The sequence below is a fragment of the Mesoplodon bidens genome (assembly GCF_964165515.1).
Source record: "Mesoplodon bidens genome assembly, chromosome: 4".
Taxonomy (NCBI): domain Eukaryota; kingdom Metazoa; phylum Chordata; class Mammalia; order Artiodactyla; family Ziphiidae; genus Mesoplodon; species Mesoplodon bidens.
In genome coordinates, this window is record NC_138160.1 from 59,335,947 (window position 1) to 59,355,340 (window position 19,394).

Consider the following 19,394-nt stretch of genomic DNA (forward strand, 5'->3'; position numbering starts at 1 on the left):
TGACCTACACTGACCTTCAGACACCACTTGGTTTGACATAAATCTGTAGACTTCAAATGTTAGAAATAACCATGTGAGATTACTGTCTGCATGGGTTCAACCTGAATATGAAATTGGAGAAACGTAGTGTTTACCGTGTTGTGAATGTAAAGCTTGAGCTATGAAATATAAAATGAGCTAATAGGACTTTATTTTCCAATATAGACTATATAGCAGAGGGTGTCCTAGAGTCAGAGGGGCCTTAGAGACCCTAAATAGAGGTGCTGAAACTGTTTTTTTTGAAGGAGAAATCTTTTCCCCCCCACACACAAAGTATTATGGAGAATGATGTGTAAACTTGATACAAACTTTATCATAACTATATTTTTCAAATTTATTACATTTATTAATTCAATGAGAGCAATGACTTAGTCTAGCAGTTCAAGTCTTCTCCAGTGTATTAAATTTCGGTAGATAATACATTTAAGTGAATGCAGTCTTTTTAGATGTAAATATAATTGAAAACATATTTTCCAAAATGAAATTTAAAAGGAAAGTTTGTAAAGTCCCAACATTCCTCCATTAGAACCTATGGTTCCCCTGATTTCAGTTTGAAGACCACCAATGCAGAGAGTGAAAATAAACTAATCATCAATCCAAGGAGCTAGGAAATAAACCAAAGCAAAAAAATAAGGGAGAAATTAAATCCCAAACACCACTTATCTAGACCTCCCATTTTTTTATATTGAAGCTGTTAATGTAGAATTATATACATGGTGTGACAAATTCTAGACTTTCAAGTCTAGATAGTTAGCCCCATTCTCTTAGAATAAACAAATAAGCAAAACAAAAACAAAAATCAAAGCCACCATCTCCTGGTAGTGCTTATTCCTCCTAAGCTGAAGTAATCCAAGTCATCTTTGGACATCTCTGATCCTTAGAAGGCTCTCACTGTGGTACTGAACTCTGTGTTGTGCCCTGTCCTTCCGTCCATTGTTTTGTGCTTTCCCCTGGGGGCCTGCAGAACATGTGTAATCCCTTGTCTGCATTGCAGACCCTCAGATATTTGTGACAGTGACCGTTTAATCATGAGTCTTTTCTCCTTTGGCAAAACAGTCCCAGTTCCTTCAATTGTTCCTCATATGACAGCATGGTTTCTGTGTCCCTGCAGCATCCTTGTCACTTTTCTCTGAACATGTTGTCAGTTTTGTCTATATTTCTAATAAAGTATTCCATGGCCCAGGTATATCTGAGAGGTATAGAGAAGAGCTGGACCATAACCATTCTTAATGAACTTAGTAGATTTTCTTCGATGTAGGGTTGAGCAGAATTAGCATTTTTGGGTGGCTGTCTCAGTGATAACTCACACTTAGTTGATTATGGACTAAAATCCCCACTGATATCCAACTGTTAAACGGCGTTTTGCTTCATTCTTAATTTTTTCAGTTGATTATTTTGGAACCAAGTGCAGGACATTTATTCCTCAAGAAATATTGGGATAATGGAAGGGTAGAGATTATAGTTTAAGTATTCTTATATCCAACTCAGTATATTTCCTACTATGATCTACTTGAAGTATCAGTTTTTGTTTTCAGTTTCTAGGAGTTCTATGTTTTTATGGAATCTGTGAGTAAGTTAATGATTTTAAAAGGAAGTAAGCTAATCAACTTTTTAAAGCCTGCTTCTGGTCTTGCGAGGAATCTAGAGTCATTTACTGACCTTCGTCATGAATTGTTTTTCACTCAATTTAGCTGTGTTACAGAAACAAAGGCTATTTCATTTCTATAGTGGTGAATCATTTCACCAAATGTGAAAGTAGTCAAGAATTTTTTATGCTTGTGTCTATGTTTAACTGAGTTTAATGCAGAGGTTTGGATAATGGATGCCTTTTTAATAAATATTACTGTATACATCTAATTTATGGTAATTATTCCTTTTGATTAGTAATCTTGGTAATTGTGTAATTCAGATGTTTTATATCCTTGTCAATTTTGTCTGCTTGTTCTATCAGCTATTGAGAGAGCCATGTTAAAGTTTCCCACTGATTGTGGATTTGTCAATTTTTCTTTTATATATTTTGAAGCTATGTCTGTATTAGGTGCATACAGATTTAATACTGTATCATCTTGTTTAATTTACACTGTATGATGAAAAGTTCCTCTTTCTCTAGTAATATGTCTTGGTTTAAAAACTACTTTGATATTGTTTTGGCTATACTAGCTTTCTTTTGGTTAGTGTTGCATAGTGTATCTTTTTACTTAAACTTTTTGTGTTATTTTTAGTGTGTCTCTTGTAAGCAACATATAGATATTGTAACTTATTGAATTAAAAATCCATACCTAACTTTATCAGTATTGTATTTGGATCAGTCTGTTTATATTTAATATAATTGCTGATATAGTTGGATTAATATCTATCATATAACTCTCTATTTGACACATGTTTTACGTTCTTAATTTCTCCTGTCTTATGTTTTTGATTATTTATTTTCTATTTCATTTTTTACTCTATGACTTGTTAGCTATACATTCTTTTACTATTCTGTTAGTGGTTACTCTCAACATACATGTAGATGTGACATATTATAAATATAGTAAGTTATTACTTTTAACATTTTCCCAGAACTGTTAGATACTCTAAATACACTTCCCTTTTATGTTACTGTAGTCAGACATTGTAGTTGTACAAATACTTTAAACTCCATGACATTTTAATTATTCTTTTGTACATTAGGTATTAATTATATTTATTTACTTCGTTGTGCCTCACTGCCTCTTTTCTTTTTTTAATTTATACTTCATAGTGTTTTTATTTAATTTTTAAAAAATTTTTATTTATTTTTGGCTGCGTTGGGTTTTTGTTGCTGTGCACGGGCTTTCTCTAGTTGTGGTGAGCAGGGGCTACTCTTCGTTGCAGTGCATGGGCTTCTCATTGCAGTGGCTTCTCTTGTTGTAGAGCACAGGCTCTAGGTGTGTAGGCTTCAGTAGTTGTGGCACACGGGCTCAGTAGTTGTGGCTCGCGGGCTCTAGAGCGCAGGCTCAGTAGTTGTGGCCCATGGGCTTAGTTGCTCCGCAGCATGTGGAATCTTCCTGGACCAGGGCTCGAACCCTTGTCCCCTGCATTGGCAGGCGGATTCTTAACCACTGCTCCATCAGGGAAGTCCCCTCACTGCCTCTTGTATTTTCATGTTTCTGTTTGAGATCATTTTACTTTTGCTTGAATAAGTTCTTTTAGTAATTATTTTAGTGCTGGCCTGCTGGCAGTGAGTTCCCTCAGTATGTGTCTTAAACATTTAATTTCAACTTCATTTTTAAGAATATTTTTGTTAGGTGGGGAATTTTAGGTCATCACTTACTTTCTTTCATTGTTTTAAAGATACCATTCCATCGTCTTCTAGCTTCTGTAACCTCTAAGAGTGGTTCTGCCCTTTCCAGAGTTTTTATTATATTTTATTCTCATTTCCATAGTTTTCTGACGCTTTTAAGAATATTACTTTTAATTTTTCAGTCTTTATTTTCTTGTTATCAGTAGGAATGTTGGCCTGTTCTGTTCTATTTCATCCTGTCTGGGAAAAAAAGCCATTCCTACCCCAAAGGCTATTTCTGAAGAAACATATTATATAAGTCTTTTAGCTCATTTTGGTTTACCTTCCTTAAAAAAAATGACATTGTGATATTTTCCCCTGGATCTAACCAATTTATATTCAACTGAATTTTGTTGACTTAGATTTGGTTTAGATAATAACTTTTAATGACCTTTATATTTTACACTGTACAAAAGATGCTTTAAATCAGTGGTTCTTAACCCTTTTGAATCATATGCTCCTTGTACCCTCCTAGGAATCTCTGGTTAAAAGACACTCTCCCCAGATGAATGCTTAAAACTGTGCATATATCTTCATGGGGATTAAGCAACATTTCTCCTACCTCGCATTCCCTCTCAACCCCACATCTACCCATGGGTTTCAGGATGAGAATCCTTGTATTCAGTACATAAAATAAATGTTGAGTTAAGTGTAAAGGTGTAGATAAATCAATTAATACCTGAGCACTTGCCGTTTGTACCATGACATGTTGGGGAGAAAAGTGTGCTGGGCCTGAAACAGGAAGATCTAGATTTGATTTGTGACTTTGCCACACACTGGACCTGAGAGTAGTATCAGTGTTCTCATTTATAAAATAAAAATCATCATAATACTTCCCAGACATTATTGTGGGAATAAGATGAGAAAATACATGAGAAATCACTTTATATACTGTTCGTATAAAATAATATATGTATGTCTATAGATATGGATTTATATCTAATATGTGCACACAACATATAGGAAATAATTTTTGCGTTTTCAAACTTTGTTTTAAAGAAATACTTGAGTTGAATACAGTAATTAGAAAAAAAAATATTGTGCCCACAGCCCTTTCTTTGGAATTTTGCTTGAGGAATGTAAAGGGTAGTATAACTTAGAGGGTGGGGCAGAAAGCAAGAAGCCCAATACTGTTCATCTGGCTCTGGGATCCTGTTAGTGCTGGTACTAACTAGTACCTGTACTTTTATTCACTTACCTATGACATGGGACAATGCATCTTTTTAAAATTTATTTGTTAAGGATCTTACGACATTCAACACACTGTGCTCTGCAGAGAAGTCTCTAAGTAGAATTACTAACTTTTTTTTTTTTGGTTACTATAAGGAGGTCAAGATTCCAATACTAAAAACAAAAAATCAAATTTGATAGTTCACTTAGAGTGCTGTATTTATATTATGATAATGGTTTTAATGGCATGTATTAGGAAACATTCATTGTAATATTTAATGTCAATTAGCATTTACCTTCATTGTACTTCTGTCAAAAATCATCCCATATAAAGGCTGTGTAGGGCTTCCCTGGTGGCGCAGTGGTTGAAAGTCCGCCTGCCGATGCAGGGGACGTGGGTTCGTGCCCCGGTCCGGGAAGATCCCACATGCCACAGAGCAGCTGGGCCCGTGAGCCGTGGCCACTGAGCCTGCGCGTCCGGAGCCTGTGCTCTGCAACGGGAGAGGCCACAACAGTGAGAGGCCCGCGTACCACACAAACACACACAAAAGGCTGTGTAGAATACTAGAATACCTTAGAAAACAGAACAGTCTTACTGTCATATGAAAAGGTGACAATTATCAATAAAAAGCATTTATTAAATCCCATTTTTGTTTGTTATCACGAAAACTGTGGTTCATAACATTTTTTGAATCTTTAGATGCCTTTGAGAATGTGATGAAAATCATAAACCTTTCCTTAGAAAACTGGACACACATGCACATAAACAGTTTTGCTCATAATTTTTAGAGGTTCGCAGACCAACTGAGACCCATATGGACTCTTTCTGTGGCCACAGATTAAGAAACCTCACTATAAAAGGATGCACACTTTGTTCTCATTGTCATCATTTGAAACTATAGTATTTGTTTACTGCCTGTCACACCAGGTTTTGTTTTTTTTTGTGGTACGCGGGCCTCAGTGTTGTGGCCTCTCCCGTTGCGGAGCACAGGCTCCAGACGTGCGGGCTCAGCGGCCATGGCTCACGAGCCCAGCCACTCCGCGGCATGTGGGATCCTCCCGGACTGGGGCACAAACCCGTGTCCCCTGCATCGGCAGATGGACTCTCAACCACTGCACTACCAGGGAAGCCCATGCCAGGTATGTTAGAAACTACATAGTTAAGGTTGTTGTCCAGCAAATGACGCTGTTATTAACAAAGTATACACAGATACCTTGTCTGTAGAGGGTGAGAGAGAAGAAAGGGTGAGAGGGAAGGAGAACATTAGCACAAGAATACTCAGTGATCAAGATAATAGAACCACCAAGTTATTCAGGGTATTAGAGAACTTGAATTAGAGACCATTGTAGATAAATGAAAAAATATTTAGAATATGCACATCAAGGTCACTGTCCATTTCCATTTTAAATGCCATTGGAAGAGGAGCTGGGAGAGTTGGATGAAATAGTTTATGGTGGCAAATACATTTAATACCTCTTTGGTTTCTTTGGTGAAATCCATACATGATAACAGCATTTCAGCAGAAGGTTTGATCTTTGAGAATTATTGATGAGTTTTACAAGTAGAATTTCTCTAGGGGGATACTTGATTGTAAAAAATGTTGGTTTGGGCCTCCCTGGTGGCGCAGTGGTTGAGAGTCCGCCTGCCGATGCAGGGGATACGGGTTCGTGCCCCGGTCTGGGAGGATCCCATATGCCGCGGAGCGGCTGGGCCCGTGAGCCATGGCCGCTGGGCCTGCGCGTCCGGAGCCTGTGCTCCGCAACGGGAGAGGCCACAACAGTGAGAGGCCCGCATACCGCAAAAAAAGAAAAAAAAAAAAAAAATGTTGGTTTAATTTGCCTAATTTTTTTTGTTTGTGCTTATATTGAGAGATATTTAGTGTGATTATACTTAGTTAAGTTTTCTACCTTAGTTACTCCTGTTTTCCATGTTACCTGACCTTTAGTGTTTTTTTTTTTTTTTTGCGGTACGCGGGCCTCTCACTGTTGTGGCCTCTCCCGTTGAGGAGCACAGGCTCCGGACGCACAGGCTCAGTGGCCATGGCTCACGGGCCCAGCCGCTCCGCGGCATGTGGGATCTTCCCGGACCGGGACACGAACCCGTGTCCCCTGTATCGGCAGGCGGACTCTCATCCACTGCGCCACCAGGGAAGCCCCCTTTAGTGGTTTTACAGGAGTGTTTGGGTGCTTTTGATTTGGGCACAAGAAAGTAATAGGGGAAAGGGGATGATTTTGATGTTGCTCTCAATGGGTTCATTTGGGAAAGTGAAAATTTTGACCTGCCTGTGGCAAAGGTGAACTTAGATGTAAATAGAAGAGGGAAGGCTAGAATTCTTTAAATCAAAATTTAATCAGGCCACTAACATTGCTGGCACCATTTAGTAATAGGCTTTGATAAAAATGGGCAATAAATTTCAGTGGCAGTGGAAAAAATATAAATTAAATCAATGAGGAGCTGTTTATTATCTGTCAACTTAGGAAATAATAAAAAAGAAAGTTTGGGCAAAGTTGGAATGAAAATGATACTCTTGACCAGCACAGGTGGTAATGAAAGTTGATACATTTTTGGAAAGCAGTGGTGACAATTGTGCCCATTCTTGGCCTCATTTCTGGAATTCTACTCTACGAAAGTAATTTAAAGCATAAAAACAATACACATGAAAGTATTTATTGTAGTATTTTTTATAATATTAGCAAGCTACAAATACCCTTAATGTACAACAATAGAGGAATGATTAAGTAAATTATGGAACATCAAACACTTGATGGAATGCTATTAAAAATGGTGCCAAAAATTGTAACAACATGGAAAAATGCTTTTGATAGGCAAAAAGTACAACCATATGTGTGTTTGTGCCATGCGTATAACTATGTAATAATTAGCTGTGCATTGAACAAAGACTGGAAGGAAATAGGAAAAATAAAAAAAGGTTGATTAACTAGGGTGGTGTCAGTATAGATGAAATTTAGATATCTTTAATTGCTATCCTTTTGTTCAAAAATGAAAAATTTAAGACAGTTTTCTAATTTTCTGCACTTATGGATTATGTTCAATATTGAATTAATTGGGAATTTAAGTATTTGGTGTGAAGAATGTTTTTGCTCCTGATGGATAGCTACTGTTCCAGAATGATTTATTGAGTAGTTCATTCTTTCCCCACTGATTGGAAATGCCACCTTTATTATTACATAATTTCCAAGGCAGGAAATTCTGCCATGGAATTCTGATGGTCTGATCCCTCCCCCCACAGCTCAAACATTATTCTCTCTCTCAAAACTTTTGTTTCTAGTCTTGTGTATCTATTCTTCCAGATGAACTTTACAGTAAGCTTGTTGAGTTTCATTTGACAAATTTAGTTTCAGTTTTAATTAGAGTGTGTTAAATCTACAGATTAATTTGGGAAGATAATTTTGCCTATTAAGCCTCTTATTGTTTTCAGGAGTTTCAGTGAAGTAGCTGAGTGTTTTTTGTTTTGTTTTTTTAATTTGGAATATAGTGAATTGACAGAAAGGTTATAACACATCTCTATTTTTTCTGCATAGAAGCAGAATGATTCTGATATTGATGCCAACATTCATTTACAAAAATTTATAGTTTTCAATTGCCTAAAACAAAGTATGCAGTTAAATCCAGATGGGGAAATAATGGCGACACACTGGAAATCTGTACATTGGAATTTATCTTTGCCATTAATAAAATTAGTGGCCTTTTGAGAAAAGTAGATTTTGAATGGCCACAGTGATTAGAAAGTCCTCAATCTTAGTCAAAAATTTTCACCTGTGTCTTATCATTTATGCTGTGCTTGTTCCTCAGCACATGATGAGAAGCTCATTCCTTCTGCTAGTCTTCTTGGTAGCTTTATCTAAATCTCCTTTGAGTTTTGTCTAGCTTTTTTGAATGAAAATGTTCTTGTTCATATTCATATTTCCTTTCCCTGTCTCCCTCTCCTGCCACTCCACCCCCCATCCCCTTCTATCTCATTGGGTCTCTTTGTTCGTTTCTGTATCATCCCCTCCCTCCTCCTCCCATAATATTCTTCACCATATCTTTCTGATTTCTTTGTGATTAGCAAATGAGAGACCCGTTTTATTGCTGAATATTATTCTTAGTGCTAAGACTTCTGAGCATCTCTCTTTAATGGCCATGTCTTATTTCTGACCTGACTGTTATTTATCTTCTTTGGCCAGTATAAAGCTTGGTATGGTCTTGAAAGGGAAGCATAGTTGAATTATAAAACTCTCCTGTTTGGAGTTGTATTGCATTGAAAAGGGTTGCAAACACTTTCATAAGTTGTAGTCCTGGTTCACCTAACCAAATAAAATAGTAATATGATCCTTGTTTTGAATAGATACAGATTAGATATCCTTGTGATCTGTGAAAAACTTTGATCTGTTTATACAATTTATTTTCTAGCATTACAAAAATGTATCACCAACAGGTCGGTTCAGATTTTGTCCGTGGATAATTAACAGTCTCTTTAGAAACCGGGAACATGACTAAAGCAAGCTGTTCTTCTGTTTTTAGGAAATGGAATTTCATCTAAGTTTCCTCTGTCTGTCATGTCAGACGTTTGTTATTGTTTTTTGCTTTTCAGATCCTCTTCCTGAACTTTTTTTTTTTGAAGCTATTGTATGGTAGATTTTTCTTGGCATGTTACTTTCTATTGATTATGTGTTTGTGTGTGTGCACGTGTGTGCACACACACAGAAAAAGGACAATTCAAAATTGTGAACTGGTTTTTTTTTTTTAGAACTCCACAATGTGTATTTATTCCTATTAAGGAGGATTCAAGATGATGTTTTATGTGTGTGATGGATTGCAAACCACTAGGAAAACATAGCCTGTTTATTTTTAAAATTTTAGCTAGAACAACCATGTAGTTACTGGAAAGAGGAGGTCCACACTAATTTTGTTTTTGGTCCTGATTGGCCTACCTCTTGATATCCTAAGGAATACCATGCTAATTATCATCAAAGGCAAACAGATGTTTAGGAGACTGTGGAGGCTTTTCTGTGTTCACTTTTCTCTCCTGTCACGGGCTGAGGAACTCTCCAAGAGTGGGTTTGTTTTTGTTGGGCAAGCATACAGAAGCCCAGATGCTTCTCCACACTGGGCTGAGCTCTGGAGGCCCTCCAAAGTGGGTGACCCTTTCCACCTCCTGATTTCTATTTTCCTGCCACTCCCACAAGCTGGGTGGTATGTACCTGCTCCCTCGAGGCCCCCTTTGTATTGCCTTTTTGTGGTTGAGGGGAGGGAGCATCCTGAATCCTTGAAGCCTTCCAGGCCCTAGACAATCTGGCAGGCTCATCCATCACTGCTGCCTTGGTTTGTAGCACTGATTGAGCCACCCGACACCGCCTCTGGATTATGATATACTGGGGAGCATTAGCCTGCTGCCCATTCATTCTTTCCTTCCTTCCTTCCTCATAGTGTGCCTCAGTGACCCAGGCTGGCAGCTCCTCTCCTTGGGACCAGGATATTTAGCAGGGCTTTGTGCCAAACAGAAGCTTTCAAGAGAAAGTGTGAGGCCAGGCTAGATAAGAAAGAAGACAGAGAATTCCCTCAGAGAAGACAAACAGCGGTGGGAAAGGGCACAGCAAGTGTTGGATCACATAGTGCTGTTTATTTGGCAATGTTTGTGAATATTTAATTAAGGTTCTTACAAGCCACTGTGGTCCAGTACAGTGTAAGGACACGGCTAAGAATAGTTATTTTGAAGCTTTATACTATGGTGGTATCTCAGGTACAGGAAAAAATTAATACAAGCAATGATGTTCATCAGGTAGTAGGAATTCAAAGAAAGTAAAATACAACCAAGTATCATAATTGCACATCTAGTAAATAAAGAAATTCTTTTGTATGCTCTAACTTTTTCAATTTTTATTTTTTTATTTTTTTATTTTTTGCGGTACACGGGCCTCTCACTGTTGTGGCCTCTCCTGTTGCGGAGCACAGGCTCTGGACGCGCAGGCTCAGCGGCCATGGCTCACGGGCCCAGCCGCTCCGCGGCATGTGGGATCTTCCCGGACCGGGGCACGAACCCGTGTCCCCTGCATTGGCAGGCGGACTCTCAACCACTGCGCCACCAGGGAAGCCCTAACTTCTTCAATTTTGAAAACAGAACAAACCAGCTCTGACATGCATACTTAAATAGATCAGGAAACATCGCCCTGTCGTCCAAAACACTGTTTTTAGGAAGGATTCATGATATTTGGGCTCGCCCACATGAAATGAACATTACAAAGGACCCTGTTTTGTATCGGGCCCCTTTTTATTGTGGTTTCTTAGAGCCAGGACGAGAAAGTGTGATGACACCTTGACTTGTTCATTTTTCAGGGGCAGATGACGGTCTATGCGAAGTTTGGCAAAAACGTTTATCTTCCTAAAGATGCCGAGTTTTACTTCATTTATAATGGATCTCATCAGAGACACATTGTGATTGCAGAGCGCATGGAGGATAACATTCTCCAATCCAGCGTTCCAGGTGAGGTGTCCTCTTTATTGTGCAATGGAAAAACCTGTCTGTGAGCACCTTCATGGTGCCTCGGGGTGGGGTGGGTATGAGTGAGAGCGTATGTGTGTGTGAGAATGTGTGTTTGCGTTTGTGCGTTTGTGTGTGTGCGTATGTAAGAATGTGTGTTTGTGCGTGTGTATGTGTGTGTATGTGTATGTAAGGAAGAACACTCACACGGGGTTATCTCACGTCTGAGCCACTTCCAGCTGTGTCTGCAGCTCCCTGAGCAGCCCAACTTAGACTTACCCTCCAGGTTGGGGGTGCCCTGGATGCAATTCCGTGGAGGAGATGCTCTGTCTTCGTATTGCTGCCTGCAGTCCCGGAGCCATGGCCAAGGACAGCTCAGGCAGATCTGAGATACTTGGCAGTGGTCTTCATTCTCTCTTCTTTATTCTCCTGTGGTCAGTCTAGCAGCTGCTCTCTGCTTTGCTCCTTTGGGTGGCAGGGGTTCCTTCCTTGGCAGCATGTCTATCCAGACACTTCCCTGCTGGATCTCAGCTTCCAGAACTGTCTCTTCCCACCACCAAAATGTTCACATTCTGAAACGTGTAATTCTCCCAGCTGTCTTCAAGTACCACGGTGACAGATGACAAATTAATTTATCGTGTTAATGTGTTATCATGAAGTAACAGCCCCTCCTCAGGTACAGTTGTTTTGTATTTTCATTGGCATGTGGGTTGTACATCTGAGACATCAAGCTGTAGACTAAACGTGCAATTAAGATGCCATTACCTGCAGGAAAGGAGGTGGTGTTTTTCTTGTTTGTTTATCGGTTTTAACTGTGGGTCTCTTAGGCCTTCTTAAATTGTATCATAGAGGGAACCTTCAATTTTTTAATAGGTAAGACTGGCCTCATTTTTAAAAGAAAAATGTTTCTAAGTGCTTCTGTGGTATATCTGTTGCATGTGGGAAGAAGGAAGACAGGAAACATGCAAACACAGACATAGAGAATTGTAGTGACGTACAAAGACCTTTCAGACCTACCTGGGTTTGGTCACTGAATCAATCTATTGTGCAATTTCTGGGGCTTTGGGCAATTTTAAGCGCTTCTCTCTCAGGCCCAGTAACTCCCATCCTCATAAGAAAAAGAGTCAAACCACATTAATGGCACAGAGTTATACTGGCTTCTAGTCTCTTTTGCCTCTCCCTTTTGCTTTGGTATTTACATTGATGTTTTTGCTGCATTTAGCTTGGCCCTGTTTTCTTGGTTTTTCTCTTTTTTATCAGCCTCTTATAAGAGAAAGAATAAAAATAATAACTAAAGTGCCACTCCTAACATCAAAACTTTTGTCTTTTTCTTCACTTGCATGTAGGGGTGAACCTTCTTCCCACTCCCTGTGTGTTACAGAAAATCTTTTTTTATTATATTGTGGCCTGCTTAGAAGGGAGGGTTCTTACCTTGATTTTAACAAACTCACTGCAGACAGTTCCACATTTCTGAATCTTACATTTTCCCGGATACAGCTTTGCCAGGGTACCTTTCCAAAGTATGTACAACAGTTTTCTGTAGTATACAGTGGACGTGTGTGGTCTGGGGGTAAGGGCTGCACTCTGTGCTGTACCATTGGACCACTTTAAAAGGGCAATGATGTGAAAATAGCAGTAAGCTCTTGCCTGGTAAACCTGGGATGCTCTTATTCCTTGAAGCCTGGCAGCATAGCTTCTGGGGAAAAGCTTTGGAGGATAAGGCAGAGCAAAGATGGTTTGCACCCATTAGCTGTTTGCTTGGGGGCCAGTGGTGGCTGAATGTTAGCCCTTCTTCTGTGCAGCTATTAATACCCTGATCGCAGAGGTTTGGTGGTAGTAATTCCTGGACATTCTGCCAAGGACAACATAAAAACATACCTGGGTAGAAGTTCACCAACCTTGGTAAAATGGAAGAAGAGTGTAAGGAGGAGGGACGGGTAGCAGGATTAGGTGACCACCCAGCAGAAGTATTAAGAACATCTACAAGACAGAGAAGCCATTCTCAGAAGTGGTGGTGGGCCAATGAAGAGTATATATAGTGTTTCTGTTGAGTAGTGTTTACCCACCCTACTCACGTTCAAAATAACTCTGAGGAACTAGGGTAAACTTGTGTAACTTTGTGGTGCTACCTTATAAAACCATCACCTAAATAAATATATAAAAACATATGACTCAGAAGGAAATGCCAGAACAGGAAAGGGCAAAGGCCTTTAAGACAACAAACTTGAATTTGATGGTTGGGTAGAAGTACAAGGTGAAGCTGTGCCAGATAACAGTGGTAATGATAGAAAAGCAGCCCTGAAATGGTCAGAGCTCATAAAGGTCAGTTTGAAAATCAGGAGTCACTGGAAGAAGATGGGGTCAGTGTTAATTTGGGCCCACAGGCTTGGCAGCATTTGAAGATAATTGGCCGCATTTCCTTTCTGCCTTGCTCTCCTGGAGCGTGTGGTATGCTCAGGCCAAAGCTTTGGACACTGGGAGAGCATCTTCTGCAGACTCTGGGTGAACTGTTCACTATCTTGTCATCCAGGCCACAGGCTTCAGGAGACGGTGACGGTGTCTGTGTGCCTCTGCTCGGAAGGTTACTCCCCTGTGACCATGGGCTCTGACTCCGTGACCTATGTGGACAATATGGCCTGCAGGCTGGCTCGTTTGCTGGTCACCCAAGCCGATCGCCTCACAGCCAGTAGCCACCAGACCTTGCTGACCCCATTCGCCCTGACGGCGGGAGCATTGCCTGCTCTGGACGAGGAGCTCGTGCTGGCTCTGACCCATCTGGAGTTGCCTCTTGGGTGGACTGTCCTGGGAAATTCTTCACTTGAAGGTGGGTCCTTACCAGGAAATTAAGATGTCTCCTCTCTATGTCAAGTTCAAATGTGCCTTACAATTTGTTGCCTGTTTGCCTGGGTGGGTTTTCCTGCCTACTTTTGACCTGAGCCTTGCACTGTTCAGTCTGGGATCCCTGACATTCGGAGCCACTCATCTCTGGGCTGGTTGATGCCACTCTTTTCCAGGAGGTGAAGAGCTTTTCCTCAAGGAGGGAAGGACTGTTTCTTTGTGGCAGGCTCTTGAGCCAGCTGCTTTGGGCTGTGGCTCCGCTTCCTTTGGTATGTTTTCTTGCTGTAAGAAGGGGATATTGGTGTCCTATTTCCAAATAGGTAGAGTCATTGAGCAAGGAAGAACACGCAGCCAACTCTGTGGAACAATGAGAAGAAATGTGGCCATGCAGGAAATGTAACCAATGCATTGACATCTTTGAAAATGTCAGTGTCACTGACAGCATTCATATTTACTATATTTATGCTAACTTTTGGAGTTACTTCTGGATGCCCCTTCTTTACTAAAAGACTAAATAGACTCTTAATATCATTAAATAGACTCTTAAAACCATTTGGAATCTATGTGAACAAAGATATAGATGTTGTATATAAGCTCATACGATGCATGAGGCTACACTGTTCAACAGATACTACTTATGGTGATTACAAATAACATAATTGTATTGGAGATAGAACTATTGCTCTGTATTTTATTGGACACAAACATGTACTATTGCTGTTTTTCTGTATTCTTCCTATGACTTTAGCTTTGTGGTTGGATGATGCTGTCTTTAAGGGTTTCTGCTTCCTGATAAATTCTGGTTACAGGTTGGTTTAAAGTTGATCATGGATTAAGATTAAATGAACTACTCTAGGTAAAAGGGGTATGATTTTTTTTTAAGCAGAATCAATCATGAGGTCATAAGCCACAATCAGAGAGGACCTCCATTTCTTTCCTTTATTAGGGTTATACTTAAACTCTGCTGGCACTTAAGGATGTTTCTTATTTCTTAAGACCTTGGATGAAAGAAAGCATCCATGCCTGAATCCCATGTGCTGCACTTAGCTGGTGGCAGCTGACTGATATGAATGAAGGGGTGGGCTTCCTGAGGGAGTGGATGGTGTGTGTTCTGCTCACCATTATCCCCAAGGACCTAGCAAAGAGCTTGGCACATAACAGGTGCTCAGAAAGTACTTGAATGAATGACCGGTGTATCCTGAGACCTTTAAGGAGTTGCACATCCTAGATATTGCTATTCTAATTCTCCTGTATGTATAGGAGGAAAAAAATGTTTTCTGGCTAAGGAACTTTATTCATACGTATATACACACATATATTCATATATTCATTGGTGTATGTACACATGTGTATACGTATATTCATTCATATGAGTGTATATATACATATGTATCTATGTATCTATGTATCTATCTATCTATTATATACTTTCTGGCTAAAGAACTTCATTTGCTTAATCCTCCTGGCTTTTTTTTTTTTTTTTTTTTTTTAAGCCTCCTGGCTTTTAAAACAAATTTTATCAATAATATTAGAGGGTATTTTATATTTTGGAAGGCAGACTCATTTTGACAAAGACATAAAGCTTTCATAATTTCTCACTGGTCACCATACTCAAAGGCATAAGTAAAGAGCCTCAAAGCCTCATGGATAGGCAGGTGTAGGTCAGCGAGGGGGGTACTTTCCTAGCACAGCAACTCTCTCAGCATAGCAGGTTGGACTCTGCCATGGTTCAGTCTGTGCCTCTGAAAAATGATAAATTGTTGAAAGTTATGGAACTTCATAATTTCATATGAACAGCCTAAACTAAGAACCTTCAAAGTGGGATTCATGTTATCCACATGCTGTATTTATTATTTATCCTAAGATTTAGAAATAAGATTTCATAATCTTCAGTCTGTACATTGACAGTAGTATATGCATACAATTTTCTGGGTTTGGGGCATATGTGCAATTATTTTTGCTGACAGAGATGCATAATCAAATAAGTTTGGAGAAAACTGGGCTAACCACCAAACTGCCAAGGGTTATCTTATTGCCATTTTCATTGATGTTTGGAGATGTGTTCTTGTTTTCCAAGCCTCCATCTATCATGACCCTTTGGTTTATCCATATCCTTATAACAGACAGATTTATGTCACCAAGATATATAAGTATATATTGTATAGATATATGTATTTTCATGAGAAAAATTGGAGCAGTTGCTTTACATGGTGAGACATTGTATTCTATTGGAAAGCAATTCTAGTGTAATAGTCATTAAGATTATATGCCGGGCTTCCCTGGTGGCGCAGTGGTTGGGAGTCTACCTGCCAACACAGGGAACACGGGTTCAAGCCCTGGTTTGGGAGGATCCCACATGCCGCGGAGCAGCTAAGCCCGTGAGGCACAACTACTGAGCCTGTGTGTCTGGAGCCTGTGCTCCGCAACAAGAGAAGCCACGACAATGAGAAGCCCGTGCACCGCGATGAAGAGTGGCCCCCACTCGCCACAACTAGAGAAAGCCCGCACACGGAAATGAAAACCAAACACAGCCAAAAATAAATGAATAAATAAATAAATTTATTTAAAAAAAGATTATATGCCAAATCCTTGCCCAGTTGCTTCCTGTCTCTGAGATCATCTGGGCAAGTTATTTCTGTTCTGATGCCATGGTTTTAATTTCTAAAATGAGGCATAATAGTACCCACCTCATTGGCTTGTTGCAATGGTTGAATTAGTGTATGGTGAAGCTTCTACAACAATGTCTGAACATACTGAGTTCTCAGTAAAAGTTGACTTTCATGTGTGTATGTGAATGGATTTCTGTGTATAGAGAGTAGATTGTATGTACATATGTGGAAAACAAATTACAATTGGTCTGGGCAACTGAAGCTACAGGCAAAGGACAACGTCTTGCTATTGCAAACAATTCCTTGAAACTTCCAGTAAATTTCTAGACTTTCTCTAAGAACAGTTTGTAGTACTTGAGGTAACATTGCTTGCAGCCTAGACTTGTAATAGAACTCTACAACATCAGTGTTCAGGGACAAGGTTAACACTCCTTTTTCTTTTCAGTCCTCTGATTAGATCAGTTCCATCCCCCTGTCTTCTAGTTTGCTGATCCTTTCTTCCACTTGATCTAATTTGCTGTTGAATTCTTCTTTTGAATTTTTCATTTCAGGTATTGTATTCTCTGGCTCTGTGATTTCTGTTTGGTACTTTTTAACATTTTCTGTCTCTTTGTTGAAATTCTCACTTTGTTCATGTGTGTTGCTGTCCTGACCTCATGAGCATCTTTGTTATTTTGAACTCTCTGTCAGATAAATCACTTATTTCCATTTCATTAAGATCAGTTTCTGGAGATTTATCTCGTTCTTTTGTTTGGAACTTATTATGTTTCTTCATTTTCCTGGACTCTGTTTTGGTTTCTGTGCATCAGATAAAACAGCCACCTCTCCCAGTCTCGACAGACTGGTCTTGTGTAGATGAACCTTGTCAATCATCCCAGCCCAAGCTCCTGGTTGCCTCTTAAACCTTTGTGCTAGGCCAAGTTGCTGTCTTTGTTCGTAGTGACTCCCAGTAGTAGAGGGTGTACCAAGGCCCATCAGTGTCCTGAGGGGGAGGATCTCAGTCAGCACCTAGATGCATTCTACTTAGATGCTGGACCCTCGGGCAGCAGCTTATAAAGTATGAAGTCAAATCTCTTCCAGGGAAAGACTGGAAGATGGGTGTTTTTGGCTTGCTCCTCTGTGCAGAACCTTGGGGGGATGGTTGCAGCAAGTACTTATGTGTACACCCACTAACAACTGCTTCTTTATCCACCGCAGTCCTGTGGGACTCCTGAATGCAAGCCCCATTGGCTGTCAATGCCAGGGGATCTGGGACCTGTCTCTTGAGTGACAGCCATAAAAGCAGCTCCTTCCAGAGAGATGCTGGTGACCTGGCTTTATTGTTGGAGTGGACTGGAGCAAGGGAGTGGGGGAATTGCCAACTGGCTTCCTTGGGGTCCAGGGAGAATGACAGCCAGCCCCTAGATGCATTCTACTTAGATGCTGGACCCTCGGGCAGCAGCTTATAAAGTATGAAGTCAAATCTCTTCCAGGGAAAGACTGGGAGATGGGTGTTTCTGCCTGCTTACTCAACACTGAGTCCTGGGGAGACAGCCTAGGTGCCTGCTTATATGCCCATCTAGAGCTGCTGCTTTATTTGCTCTAGTCCCGTGGGATTCATGGATGTAAGTCCTGTTGGCCTTCAGAGCTAGGCATTTTGGGGGCCCATCCCTCAGGTGGGAGCCTTAAAAGTTGGGGTGCTACATGTATGGTGAAAACCCTTGATTCCTCAGGGAAAAGTTGGGAGTTGGAAGTTCCCTCCTGATTGTATGATGCTGAGCTGGGGATGGGGTTTATGGCAAGAGTATGTCTCAGCCTTTCCTACCCATGTGAGTATGGGTATTTTCTCATCCAGTCCTGGATGTGGGGGAGTCATTGAGCTAGTGACTGGATTTCTCTCAGTGGGAATTGCTCTGTGTGTAGCTGTACATTTGGTACTTCCATGGGAGGAGGGAAGTTCAGGAGTCTCCTATGTCACAATCCTGGTCCTTCCCCTTCAATGTAGTAGAGTTATAAAGTAAGCCATTTAGAATCTCTTACGAGCTCAGTGCATCTTTTTTTCAGCGTACATATTTTATTAGTGTTGCTTGTCTTTGAGGCGGATAAATTACATTAGCAAAGTGAGAAATAAACTGTGGCATGTGGCCCACTGGAGTTTATCATGTGTTAATGGTAGGAGCATCGTAAATGGAAAAGTTTTTTTCCCTAGTAGTTATTTCTCCTAAGACCTGTCCAAAAACTATTTAAAACCTTACTATTCACATTTACTTAAAATTCTTTGTCTTTATCTGTGTTTTTTAGGGGGGTACAGAGGATGTTACAGAATGAGTAAAATTGACTTCTGTAATGATTTTGTCGTGGAAGAGTCTGATGGAAGCCTTACTGTGAAGCATTCCTGTATTTCCTTGCATTTTACAATAAATCCCTTATTTTCCTTTCTTTTCAAACACTAAGAGTTATCAGGAAGGCCTGAGAACCTGTAGAAGGGCCAGAATCTGAGCAGAGTATTGTGTCTTATGAAGAAAAGCAGAGCCTTTCCTTGGCCCTGCATCTTACCCATCATTACTCACAATGCAACTAAGTTACTCTCCTACGGAAGGAAATATCCTGTGTTTTATTTAATTTTGTGCCATAAATAAAATTGGATTTCTGTTTCATAAAATTAAACCCATTCTTTCTGTGAAATAGCTTTTATGATAAAAGCTTCTGAGGTGCCTCACATTTACAGTAAAACTTTAAGTAGTAATATACTATCCCATAAAATTTCATGATTAACTTTTTTGTTCAGAATTTTTTGCTTGTTTGTTTTTTGGACAGAAATCTTTTCTCAGAGATTGGCATAATTTTGACAATTAGGTTAACTGGCATAAAATACTCTTTTTTTATTCTGTTGGTGCTCAGATATCTTGAGTTAAAGTCTTCCCTTCCTGCTCAATCAAATTACTTCCTATCACTTGTGTGTCCAGAAGCCTG

General features: G+C 39.9%; 1 protein-coding gene across 8 annotated transcripts in view; it reads left to right on the forward strand.

Annotated features, from left to right (window-relative positions):
* ARHGEF28 (Rho guanine nucleotide exchange factor 28) overlaps positions 1–19,394 on the forward strand; it is a 314,507-nt gene that overhangs the window by 114,135 nt on the left and 180,978 nt on the right. For all 8 annotated transcript variants that reach the window (XM_081232412.1, XM_081232406.1, XM_081232410.1 and 5 more), the window contains exons 3-4: positions 10,851–10,998; positions 13,526–13,819. In XM_081232412.1, coding sequence (XP_081088538.1) covers positions 10,851–10,998; positions 13,526–13,819 — 442 coding nt within the window. The remainder of the gene's footprint in view (positions 1–10,850; positions 10,999–13,525; positions 13,820–19,394) is intronic.